Source organism: Nycticebus coucang, chromosome 4 (genome assembly GCF_027406575.1).
Source record: "Nycticebus coucang isolate mNycCou1 chromosome 4, mNycCou1.pri, whole genome shotgun sequence".
Lineage (NCBI taxonomy): Eukaryota > Metazoa > Chordata > Mammalia > Primates > Lorisidae > Nycticebus > Nycticebus coucang.
This window is the reverse complement of record NC_069783.1, coordinates 115,647,071-115,658,693: the sequence shown is the minus strand read 5'-3', so window position 1 is coordinate 115,658,693 and position 11,623 is coordinate 115,647,071. Positions and strand designations below refer to the sequence as shown.

The following is an 11,623-nucleotide window of genomic DNA, read 5'->3' as shown; positions in this document are numbered from 1 at the left end:
GGGACTACAGGCACCCGCCACAACGCCCGGCTATTTTTTGGTTGCAGTTTGGCCGGGGCTGGATTTGAACCCGCCACCCTCTGCATATGGGGCCGGCGCCCTACTCACTGAGCCACAGGCGCCGCCCAATATCTCTTAAAAATATATCCAGAATGTAACCACTTTTCTCTACCTCCATTGCCTCACTCTGCTCTAAGCTACATCATGTCTGCTTGTACCACTGCAGTAGCCTCCTTTCTGGTCTCGCAGACTCCACCCCTGTTCATTACAGTCCTTCTGCCCCATAGCAGCCAGAAGAAACTTTACTAAATATAAGACAAATCATATCCCTCCTCTGCTCTGAACCCTCCCAAGGCTCCCCATTCTTCTCAGAGTAATAGCACAATCTTTCCTGTAGCCCACAAGGTCCTGTGAAATCTGGTTTTGCCAATAATCTCTGATCTCATTTCCTATTATTCCTCCACTTATTCAGCTCCAGCCCCACTGGTTTCCTCCTTGTTCTTCAAATTTGCCCAGGATGGTCCCATCACAGGGCCATTACACTTGCTGTTCCCTCTGCCCTGAACACTATTCCCCTAGATGGCTCCTACATTCCTTTTTTTTTTTTTTTTTGTAGAGACAGAGTCTCACTTTATTGCCCTCGGTAGAGTGCCGTGGCCTCACACAGCTCACAGCAACCTCCAACTCCTGGGCTGAAGCGATTCTCTTGCCTCAGCCTCCCCAGTAGCTGGGACTACAGGCGCCCGCCACACGCCTGGCTATTTTTTGGTTGCAGTTCAGCCGGGGGGCTCCTACATTCCTTTAGGTCTCTTCTCCTCAGAGGGGCCTTCCCGACCACCTTGTCTAAAAGCTGCATTCCTGGTCTCAGTCTTTCTACCCCTTAGACTTGGCTTATAGACTTCCTAGCACAAATCATTTCTGTAACTTATTTATTTGTTGTCTCAATTCCTGACTGCTTCTAATTCAGGAACTGTGCCTGGCACACAATAGGGGCTCAGTGAGAGGCTATAGAATCAATAGATGATCCTGCTCTGTCTTGTTTCTCTTGCCTTTGGGCCAGGAATGGACAGTGATTAGGATGTGGAATGTGGCAGCAAGGAGTCGAGAGAATGGGAAGTAAAGAAGGGTTCAAGGAGGTGGAATTGTATTATTTGGAGCAGGACAAAAGGAATAGCAATTCCTATTTTTTGAGAGCCTACTGTTGAGCATGCACTTTATACACTATGTGTAAGGATGGTCAGCCTTTATAGTGAAATAATAAAAAAAAACTCATAGTTTTTTGGGCAGCACCTGTGGCTCAAAGGGGTAGGGCGCTGGTCCCATATGCCGGAGGTGGCGGGTTCAAACCCAGCCCCGGCCAAAAACCACAAAAAACAAACAAAAAAAAAAACTCATAGTTTTTCAGTAAGGCATAAAATCTTTAGGCCTGCTTTCTTTCTCTTGCCATGTTCCAAGCTCCCCAACCCTGGTGGACTTCTGTAACCCAAAGGACCAAAAGGAAATGTAAATTCTCTTTACATTTCCCCAGTTCCTTTGTCTTTAGAATTTGTTCCTTTAAGCCTCAGTGATTCCTGAGTGTCCCTGATAGATGAACAATCAGGCCTCAGGACTGGAAACACCTGGAACATGTCTGTCTGCAACCTTGTCTGAGGAAAAATGGAAACAGTATTCGCCTTCACAATACCTTGTGAATTTGGCTGCAATTGTCTCACCTCCCCCTTTAAATTCAGCTACCCAGTAGACCTCAAGGGTGGTATTCTTTCTTTCTTTATTTGGGATGCCATGTCATTCTCTTGCTTTTTTTCTCCCTCCTTCCCCATCTTCCCTTCTCTCACTCCTTGTTCTCTGCTTTCTTCTCTCTCTCATCTCTCTCCTCCCCACTCTCTTCCCTTTCTCTAATATACAATAAACTTATACTTTATGTGGCTTAGTGCGCATTGCTCAGTGGTTAGGGTGCCGGCCACATGCACCAGGGCTGGTGGGTTTGAACCCAGCCCAGGCCTGCTAAACAACAATGAGTACAACAACAATAAAATACCGGGCATTGTGTCGGACACCTGTAGTCCCAGCTACTTGGGAGGCTGAGGCAAGAGAACCACTTAAGCCCAAGAGTTTGAGGTTGCTGTGAGCTGTGACCCCCTGGCACTATACTGAGGGACATAGTAAGACTCTGTCTCAAAAAAAAAAAAAATATATATATATATATACATATATGTAGAACAATAAACTTACACTTTTATATTCTAATTGTGGCCTAGAGAAATTCTTCTCTTGTCCCCTGAGCAGCACCTTCTGAGCAGCTAAATATTTCTAAACCTATCACTATGATTGTCTCTATTTGACGGATGACGAAATGGAGGCCTAGAGAAGTGAAATGATTTCACTAAAGTCACGCAGTGTGATTTGAATCCAAGTCAGCCCAACCCTAGAACTTTCTGTCTTCATCTAGGGAAAGGGGTGGGTAAGACTGCCAGGCATCCTGTACATTTAGAAAGGTCCTGAGTTGACTTTGTCAGGACACTTGAAATGTCCTATAGTTCGTGTGCAATTTACGATGTAAAACTATTTTAAATTTGCATACGAACTTTATGGACAGCCTGTATTTAGCTCTTCAATAAATCACGCATTTTCAGGAGTTAGAGATATCTTTCAAATTTAATCAGTCGTTTTGAATTTGCCAAATCTGGCAACTCCGGCCGGAGAAAGCTTGGACTCCAAGTCTACAACTTCAGTTAAGTGGCTCGCCCAGGGCCCCAGTGCTTTTTCCAGGCGAATCCACCACCTGTTCTTTCTTACCTTTGGAACCGCAATGAGCTTTCAGCGTTCAAAGTCTTCTTTTCTCAGATGGGGCACTGGGGAGTAGTGAGGCAGTCGCGGTTCCTTTAAGAGTGTTTTCGGGGGCGGGCTCACGGGGGTGTGGCGAATCGGGGGCGTACGAGGTTGGGGCTGGCCAATCCCGGGGCAGCAAGAACGCAGGGGGCGGCAGGGTGGGAAGGGTTAAAGGGGCGCGCCCGGGGGTGGACGACTGTCCTGCTGTCCCCGCCTCCTCGCGTCCGAGCCAGCGCTCTCCCGCGGCTGCGCCCGCCTGGCCGCCCCGGGGGACAAAGCGCCGCGGCCACGGAGCGGGTGGGTCCGGGGCCATGGCCCGGCCGCCCCCCGGCCCTGCGCCTCCAGTGCCGCCGCCGCCCTAGGCTTGCACAAAGAGGTAAGGCCGGCCGGGCGGGGGAACCTGCGGATGGACCTCCGAAGGGACGAGGGACCGGGGTCGGGCCGCCGTGGGCCTCGGGGAGCCCCGACCGTCTGGAGAGCACGTTGCTGGGCATCTGCCCATCAGAGATTCCTCGCCAGTGGCAGTTTCCCCAGTGTCGGGGTGAACTTGGCTGATGATCTCCTAGACCTTGAAAGGGGCATCCGCCGCTGGAGGGGGGGTACCCTGCGGACCAGCCCTCTGCTGGGGCCCCCATTCTGCCGTTGACCGCCCCATCTGCGGCTCTGGCTTCCTTGACGGAACTCAAGAGCGCTCCTACGCAGGACACACAAAGGGACAGAGGGCAGCTAGGAACAGGGCCACACCTGGAAGATCAGCCTCTGCAATGGGCAAGGGAGTGCCTGTGCTGGGGGAGGAGGACGTTCTGGTGCCCTGTGGTCCTTGCTGGGGCGGCGCTGGGCAGGCTGCTCTTCAGTGTTCTTGGCTCACGTTTTGCAGCCTGTGCCTGCCACACCCTCTCCCCCACGCCCACTGCTGGGGGACGCTCAGGGCAGCTAGATTCAACCCCAGAAGCTGCCGTTCTCACTTTTGTCCTTGAAGTGAGTGCCAAAATGTCATGCCTGGGTTCCCCCAGAGTCTGGGTTTTTGCAGAATAATTCTTCAGGATTCAACCCTTCCCAGAAGGATGGATATTAAAGTTCCTATTTTTCAGATGAGGCGATGAAAAACCTTGACTCACAGCAGCTAATACTTGTAAAATGCCTTTCCCATACTTTGCGGGGAATTTTTCCTTAATTTATTTAGCTCATTGAAACTTCTTCATGGCCTCATTTAACAGATAAAGCATCTGAAGCCTGGAAAATGAAATGACTCGCTCAAGGACCTCTAGCCTGGTGGACGCAAGAACTTGGCCCTGGGAGCGAGGAGCCAGGCTTTCTCCAGTTTCCTGCCTGACCATGGGCTGTTGAATCAGCAGCAGCACCCATAGTGGACTCTGAACTTCTTGGAAAACAGTGTGGGGAGATAAGCCAGGAACCAAGCCTTCCTTCTAGACTGGAGCCTGGGCCCCTGCAGTTTCCTGCCCTCCTTTTCTTGCTGGCTGGAGGTGGCAGGGGCTGGGAGCAGAGAAGGGTCCTGTTTGGCCTGGTGACCTTGGACCAGTATAGCCCCATCAGGGTAGTGGGGGTGGGCTGCTGAACATGAGGGAAGTTGCCCTTCCTTAGACCTTAATGGGGTGGAGACCCCCCAAATCAGTCCCCCATTGGGGTTATTTGCCCAGAGCATGTGATTCTGGGCACAGCACTGTGCTTTTGGGCAGTTTATTTAACCTGTGTCTCAGTTTCCACATGAATGGAAAGGGGAACAGACCCTTTGTCAAGGGGCTGTTGAGAGGTTTAAGAAGATAACATGGATTTATTTCATTCATTTTGCAGGTATTTGAGCACTTACTACAAGCCAGACACTGGAATTCAGATCAAAAAGACCCCTGCCCTCCTGGAGCAGGCAAAAGTGGCCCAGGTAATTTCAGTTAAAGGAATAGGAGTGTGACTAGGAGTCTCTTGCCAAGCTGAGAGGGAAGGATCAGGCAGGAATGTGCCTGGTGTATTCAAGGAACTGAGAGAAAGCCAGCATGGCTTATGCAGAGTGAGCAAGGAGGAAAGAGGTAGGTAGGAAAAGGGAAATTGGAAGCCATGAGGAGGACTGAATTTTATGCTGAGAGAAGTGGGGAGCCATGGAAGGGTTTAGAGCAGAGGAGGGGCATGATTGAATGAAACAGTGGGGAGAAGATTTCAGCATGCCCAGGTGAGGGGCCAGGTGGAGGAGGCAAATAGGCTACAGCCTGCCCAGCAGGTGGGGGCCGGGGCCCAGAATGGGAGTAGACAAGGTTGAGTACTGGTTTGGGAGAGGTTGGAGGGGTCTCAACTGGACGTGGTGATCAGATGTGGGGGTGACAGGAAAACCAATGGCCATTTGCTGAGATAGTACACACTGGAAGGGAGCATTTGGGGAGGCCAAGAAAAATGTAAGCAGCTGCCACTGTTGAGCATGTACTGTGTGCCCAGGCCCGTGCACGTGCCTTCCATGTGGTCACTGTCTTACTACAACAATCCTGACTTAGGTGCTGTTATGATCTTATTTTATAGATGCAGAAACAGAGGCCCAGAGAGGCTAATAGCTTGCCCAGGATCACCCAGCCTAGACCTGTAGAGCTGTCATCTGAACTCAGGGAAGAGTGAGCCAAGAGCAGAGCTGGGCAGAGGGCAGAGAGGTGAGCAGTGGCCTGAGAAGGAGGAGAGAAACGGGGTGAACAGGGCAGGTGATTCTTATGAGAAATGGGGCCAGGGTCCACATGGGAAGTGTTTGGTGGTGTGGTAGTAGAGAATTCATGAATAACATTTTGCAGGGAGAGAAACTGAGGCTCTGAGAGGGACAGCCCATGTCTGAGAGGCAAAGTAGGGATTAAAATGCCTTTAGATCGGGCGGCGCCTGTGGCTCAGTGAGTAGGGTGCCGGCCCCATATGCTGAGGGTGGCTGGTTCAAACCCAGCCCCAGCCAAACTGCAACAAAAAAATAGCCAGGCTGTAGCGGGCGCCTGTAGTCCCAGCTGCTCCGGAGGCTGAGGCAAGAGAATCGCGTAAGCCCAGGAGTTAGAGGTTGCTGTGAGCTGTGTGAGGCCACGGCACTCTACCCGAGGGCGGTACAGTGAGACTCTGTCTCTACAAAAAAAAAAAAAAAAATGCCTTTAGATCAGGCTTTGGCCCCACCACTAGGTCAGGACAAACTGATCTCAGTTTCTAGGTTACAGCTCATGTTGCCTCTTCCAGGAAGCCTCCCCTGATGGCTTAAGTGGATGATATGAGGTGGCAAGGAAACTGAGGATTCAGCTGGGTGTAACTGCCTCTTCCACCCTAGGTCAGGAGTGGTCAGTTGCTCTGAGGAGAGCCACCACCCTGACCTCATTCCTTTGGAGCTCAAGTAAGGTATCACCCAGGGATAGGAATGAACATTAATTAAGCACCTACTGCATTCTAGGGACTTTACATATATATATATATATATATATATATATATATATATATATGAAATATATAATTTTTTTTTTTTTTTTGAGACAGTCTCACTCTGTCACCCTGGGTAGAATGCCATGGTGTCAGTTTACAGCAACCTTAAACTCGGGCTTGAACAATCCTTTGTTTTTTTTTTTTTTTTTGTAGAGACAGAGTTTCACTTTATTGCCCTCAGTAGAGTGCCATGGCCTCACACAGCTCACAGCAACCTCCAACTCCTGGGTTTAAGCGATTCTCTTGCCTCAGCCTCCCAAGTAGCTGGGACTACAGGCGCCTGCCACAACGCCCGGCTATTTTTTGGTTGCAGTTTGGCCGGGGCTGGGTTTGAACCCGCCACCCTCGGTATATGGGGCCGGCGCCTTACCGACTGAGCCACAGGCGCCGCCCTTGAACAATCCTTTTGCCTTAGCCTCCCAAATAGCTAGTTAGGTGCCCACCACTATGGCTGGCTAGTTTTTCTATTTTTAGTAGAGATGGGGTCTTGCTTTGACTCAGGCTGGTCTCTAAGTTCAAGCAGTCTACTTGCCTTGGCCTCCCAGAGTGGTAGGATTATAGGTGTGAGCCACCATGCCTGTGTGTAACTTCTTGAAATATATACCTACCATCCTATGCAGGATGCGGCTGTGTAGTGGGGGCATGAGGTGGGACCTCAAAGTGGCCATGGAAAACCCCAAGGGAAGGTATGGTCAGTCTGGGGACCACCTCCTGATAAGTCCTACCTGGTCAGTGTTGCCCCCCCATCATGTACCTACCCTTTGGGAAAGGTGGATGAAATCACTGTGGCCAGTGCACATAGGTAGTAGAACCATCTGTGTTGTCCATGACACTCCCTGTTCCTTGGCCTGTAAGTCAGCCTAGACCTGGGCTTGCATCTTCATTCAGATTATTTAATAACAGTTGCCTCTGCTTCTCCGTGTTCCTCTTCTCTCTCCCACTTCTCTCTGCTTCAGCCCTATTGGCCTCCTGGTGGGTTCTCCAGCATACCCGCAGCTTCTCACCCCAGGGCCTTTGCACCTGCTATTCCTGCTGCCTGGCATACCCTTCCCCAGCTGGCCCCCATGCCTCCCTTCCTCCCTCACTTCCCCTTGCTCACATGTCATCTTCCCCTGACCACCCTGTTAAATCAATGCCCTTCCTGTCCCCAACACTCCCAATTCCCTTCCTTGTCTTATTTTTTTCCATAGCACATAAGACCATCTGGCAGACATTTTATCTGCCATTTTATCTGTCTTTCTCTTCACCCCTTGCCACTAGTGTGTGGGGACCATGAGGGTGAGGACTCTGTCCCTCTTGTTTATTGCCATATACCTAGTCCTAGAACAGTGCCTGGCGTGGAATAGGTACTTGCTTAATAAATATTTCATTAATGAAGTAAGTCCCTGCAACTCTCTGAAGGAGGTTCTGTTTGTGTCCTTATTTCATGGATGGACAAACCAAGGCTGAGTCAAACGCTGGGCTCGAAACTGGAGGGACTTCGAAGGCCAGCTGGTCTTGCTCCTGTGGTGATGGAATTAGCCATCAAGGTTATTGACCCAAGACTCTAAAAATGAGGCTTGAGTTTGAATTTAAGCCCTGCCCAACTCACTTTGTGATTTTGGGTGAGCAACAAACCTCTCTGTTTCCTCATCTGTCAAATGGGAGCAATGCTAGTCCCTGTCACCTAAGGTTTGCTACAAGATCAAATGAGTTAATATAGAATATATAAAATGTCTGGCATATAGCAGGAATTCCCAACATTATTTTGGGGGTACAGGACAGCAGGAGGGTTATGAAGTTGGTTTGGGGGGGCAGCAAGAGCTGGGTTTGAGTCCTGTCCCTGCTCCTTAGGAGCTGTGTGAGCTTTGGCAGGCTGCTTCTACTCTGTGAGCCTCAGTTTCCTCATGTGTGAAGTGGGGATGTTGAATATTACAGCAGCTGAGGGTGGTGGCCAGGTTACCATGAGGTGCTGGGTGACCTGGTGTCGGTGGGCTCATGGATAACAGCTGCTCTGGTGGGGGGTTAGGTCCCCCGGTCCCCATCCAGGCCCCCAGCTTGCCACCATGAAGCTGAACGAACGCAGCCTGGCCTTCTACGCCACCTGCGATGCGCCAGTGGACAACGCAGGCTTCCTGTACAAGAAGGGCGGGCGGCACTCTGCCTACCACCGTCGCTGGTTCGTGCTGCGCGGCAACATGCTCTTCTACTTTGAGGACGCGGCCAGTCGAGAGCCAGTGGGCGTCATCATCCTGGAGGGCTGCACGGTGGAGCTGGTGGAGGCAACCGAGGAGTTTGCCTTCGCAGTGCGCTTTGCGGGGGCCCGGGCCCGCACCTATGTGCTAGCGGCAGAGAGCCAGGCCGCCATGGAGGGCTGGGTGAAGGCTCTATCCCGGGCCAGCTTCGACTACCTGCGGCTGGTGGTGCGCGAGCTGGAGCAGCAGCTGGCTGCCGTGCGCGCTGGGGCCTGCCCGCCCCCGCCGCTGCCCCTGCCCCGCCGGCCCAGTGCCCTCCCGCCCAAGGAGAACGGCTGCGCCGTGTGGAGCACGGAGGCCCCAGTGCCCACTGCTGCACGGCCTGGCCCCGAGCCACCGCCCCGCCGCCGGGCCTCTGCGCCCCACGGGCCTCTGGACACCGCCCCCTTCGCCCAGCTGCACGAGTGGTATGGCCAGGAGATCCGGGCGCTGCGCGGCCGGTGGCTCACCGGTCGGGCCCAGCCTTGATAGGGACGAGGGCCTGTCCTGGGCCACCCAAGGTCACTAAGGGCTCTTGCCCTAGAGGAACACAAGCCCCAGGCCCTGCTCCAACTAGGGGCTTGGTTCTGAGATCACGGTGGTCAAGGCCAGCCCTGTAAGCTCTAAGCGCCTAGTTACCAGGTTGTCAAGTGTTGAGAAGATGCTGGATTCTGAGTGAGCCCAACCTGGAGGGGGCCATCGTGCCTGACTGTAAGCAGAATCTAGGCCATGGCTAAGCCTCCTGAAGCTTGTGGTCTCCAGAAAACTCCAGCCACAGGGCTGGCTGGAACTACCCAGCAGGGGCCTCTTGCTGGCGACAGGCTTCACTGGGCTCAGATGGTCCCTGGGACCTGATGACAATTCACAGCCTGAAAGGCAAGAGTCTGGTCAGCACTGGTCCTGGTGGCTCCCAACTGGGCCCTAGACATGGACAGAGGGGCTTGGCCATGGTTCACAACAACTGGGTCTGATTTTGCTCTGGAGTGGCCAGGTCAGCCTGCTGGTTTCAAGGCTCCAGAAGCACCAGGTGCAGAAGGCGGCTCTGGGGGCTGAGAACGGGGAAGCAGGTGTGACCGGTAGGGTGAGATCACCTGGTCCCCAGGGCTCTTGGCCTGGGGCGGGCTGAGGGAGGACTTTGCCGGGCCTCTTGCCAGGCCTTGAGGTGGTGTTGCTGGCAAGGCAGTGGCTTCCTGGCCTCCGGCCCTGTCTTGTCTCTGGTGGCCTTCACCTGGCTCTCCTGACACTCCTTGAATGCCTCCTTCAGTCTCATTCCCCCAGGGAGCCAGCTCTTCCGCCCTAAACCTTGGGTGGGGCCCCTCAGGAGCTGCTTGACCTCCAGTCCTGGGCTGGGCAGTTGTGGCCTGAGCTGACTTTCTAGCAGGTTCATCCAGGGAGGGAAGGCCACAGCTGACTCACTGCCCAGGAAGGGCCCAGGTGCTAACCTGGTGGTAGAGAAAAAGCAGCTGCAAAGCTGTATTTGGCTTCCAGCCCCCTTTCTTCTAGTGCTAAACAGCCACCCTCTTCAGAGCTCAGCTCAGGGGGATTCAGGGTCCCAGCTGGCCTGAAGCTGATGGCTGGGTCACCCTTCTTCTCACCACAGTGCCCACTATTCACCCAGGAAGAACCTGGGGCTTCAGCCTTCAGCTTGGGTCATGTTTACAGTCCTCAGGGCCCCACATGGGGATCTCCTGAGGACACCTTTATCCCACCTTTATTTCCCTGAAGTCTGCCTTTTGGTGATGGACAGACTCGGTCCTGCTGCCCCTTCTTTCTGTCTTTGGAGACTCTGGGGTTTGGGGACAGATGGCAGGGCAGGGCAGGGGGTACCCGTCAGTAATTGAGGCCTATCCAGCTCACTGCTGGCTTGGTGGGCTGGGGCTTCAGCCGGAATTTTATTTTTAAATGCCTAGGGTATATATATTTTTTCGTGGCAACAAAGCTTTTGTTTCCTGTTGGCTGGTAGGAAGGGATGGGGGCCCTGGCTCTGAGATAGGTTGGGGTGGAGGGGGGTAGCCTTGGCTGGAGAAGCACAGCTTGGAGAGGCCAAGGTGCCTTGAGAGGGGATCTCACCTGATCCTCCCTCTGGCAGGTGCAACTGGGTCTTGGTACGTTTTCCCCTTCCTTGCCTTCCAGAATCTTGAGGGGTGTGGGTGAGGGTGGTGGCTCTTGTCCACAGGTTCTGGAGGAGTATTAGGGGTTGCTCAGAGCCCATGTCCTGGTAGACTCATCAGGTGGGGTGAAGTGTGAACCCCAGTACTGATGTAGGTTTACAAACTCTTAAGGTACAGTGGTCCTTCCTGGTCTCCTGGGAGACAGTGGTGGGTAATACTCCCACTACCAAAGCACAAGATGAGGTCAGGGTGCCTCCAGGCGTGGGTGGGGAAGAGACATCAGGTGGCCTGTGAGGGGGATGCAAGAGCTGAAATAAAAGTGTGTTGAGTACCGGCTGGTTGTATCATTTTCCCCAACAAAATCCTCAGTCAGTTTGCCTAGACAGCCCAGGGCAGGTCCCATAGAAACATGACTAGTATGTCCCCCCTGCCAGATGTTTCTGTCAGGCATATTCTCACAACCTCTTCAGGGAGGTCCTGGCCCCATTTTACAGATGAGGAAAGAGGCTCAGGGTATTGAAATTTGCCAAGGCCACACAGCTGGACAGTACCAGAGCAGCAGTGTCAACTCTGGAATCCTATGGTATGACAGGGCCTTCAGGAGGAACATGAGGGAAAATGGAACACAGCATTTTGTAGAGTGAGAAGGGAGAGGAAAGATGAAGATTTGAATGTTAACTGGTTAATTGGGAGGGAATTTAGTGGTAACTAGAATAGTCAAAACCTGACTCTGCTAACTGGCCAGTTCATGGAGGCTGGTTGGGAGCCCAGAGTGAATTTTGAGATCACAGAGAAAAAGATCCTGTGATTATTATTTTTTTTTTTTTGTAGAGACAGAGTTTCACTTTATTGCCCTCGGTAGAGTGCCGTGGTGTCACACAGCTCACAGCAACCTCCAACTCCTGGGTTTAGGTGATTCTCCTGCCTCAGCCTCCCGAGTAGCTGGGACTACAGGCGCCCACCACAACGCCCGGCTATTTTTTTGTTGCAGTTTGAACCCGTCACCCTCGGTATATGGGGCCGGCGCCC

At 52.7% G+C, this 11,623-nt stretch overlaps 1 protein-coding gene across 6 annotated transcripts; it reads left to right on the top strand.

The window, feature by feature from the left end:
- The first annotated feature begins 2,992 nt into the window (after window positions 1-2,992).
- PHETA1 (PH domain containing endocytic trafficking adaptor 1) lies at window positions 2,993-10,928 on the top strand. 6 transcript variants are annotated; one of them, XM_053590265.1, is made up of 4 exons: window positions 2,993-3,205; window positions 4,047-4,223; window positions 4,642-4,726; window positions 8,279-10,928. In XM_053590265.1, exon 4 carries the CDS (start codon window positions 8,316-8,318, stop codon window positions 8,970-8,972), a length of 657 nt encoding a protein of 218 aa, XP_053446240.1. In that variant the 5' UTR covers window positions 2,993-3,205; window positions 4,047-4,223; window positions 4,642-4,726; window positions 8,279-8,315; the 3' UTR covers window positions 8,973-10,928. The 6 variants fall into 6 exon arrangements, with proteins under 6 accessions (XP_053446240.1, XP_053446243.1, XP_053446242.1 ...); XM_053590268.1 differs by having other exon boundaries at window positions 4,047-4,313; XM_053590267.1 differs by having other exon boundaries at window positions 4,047-4,339.
- Window positions 10,929-11,623: the final 695 nt, after the last annotated feature.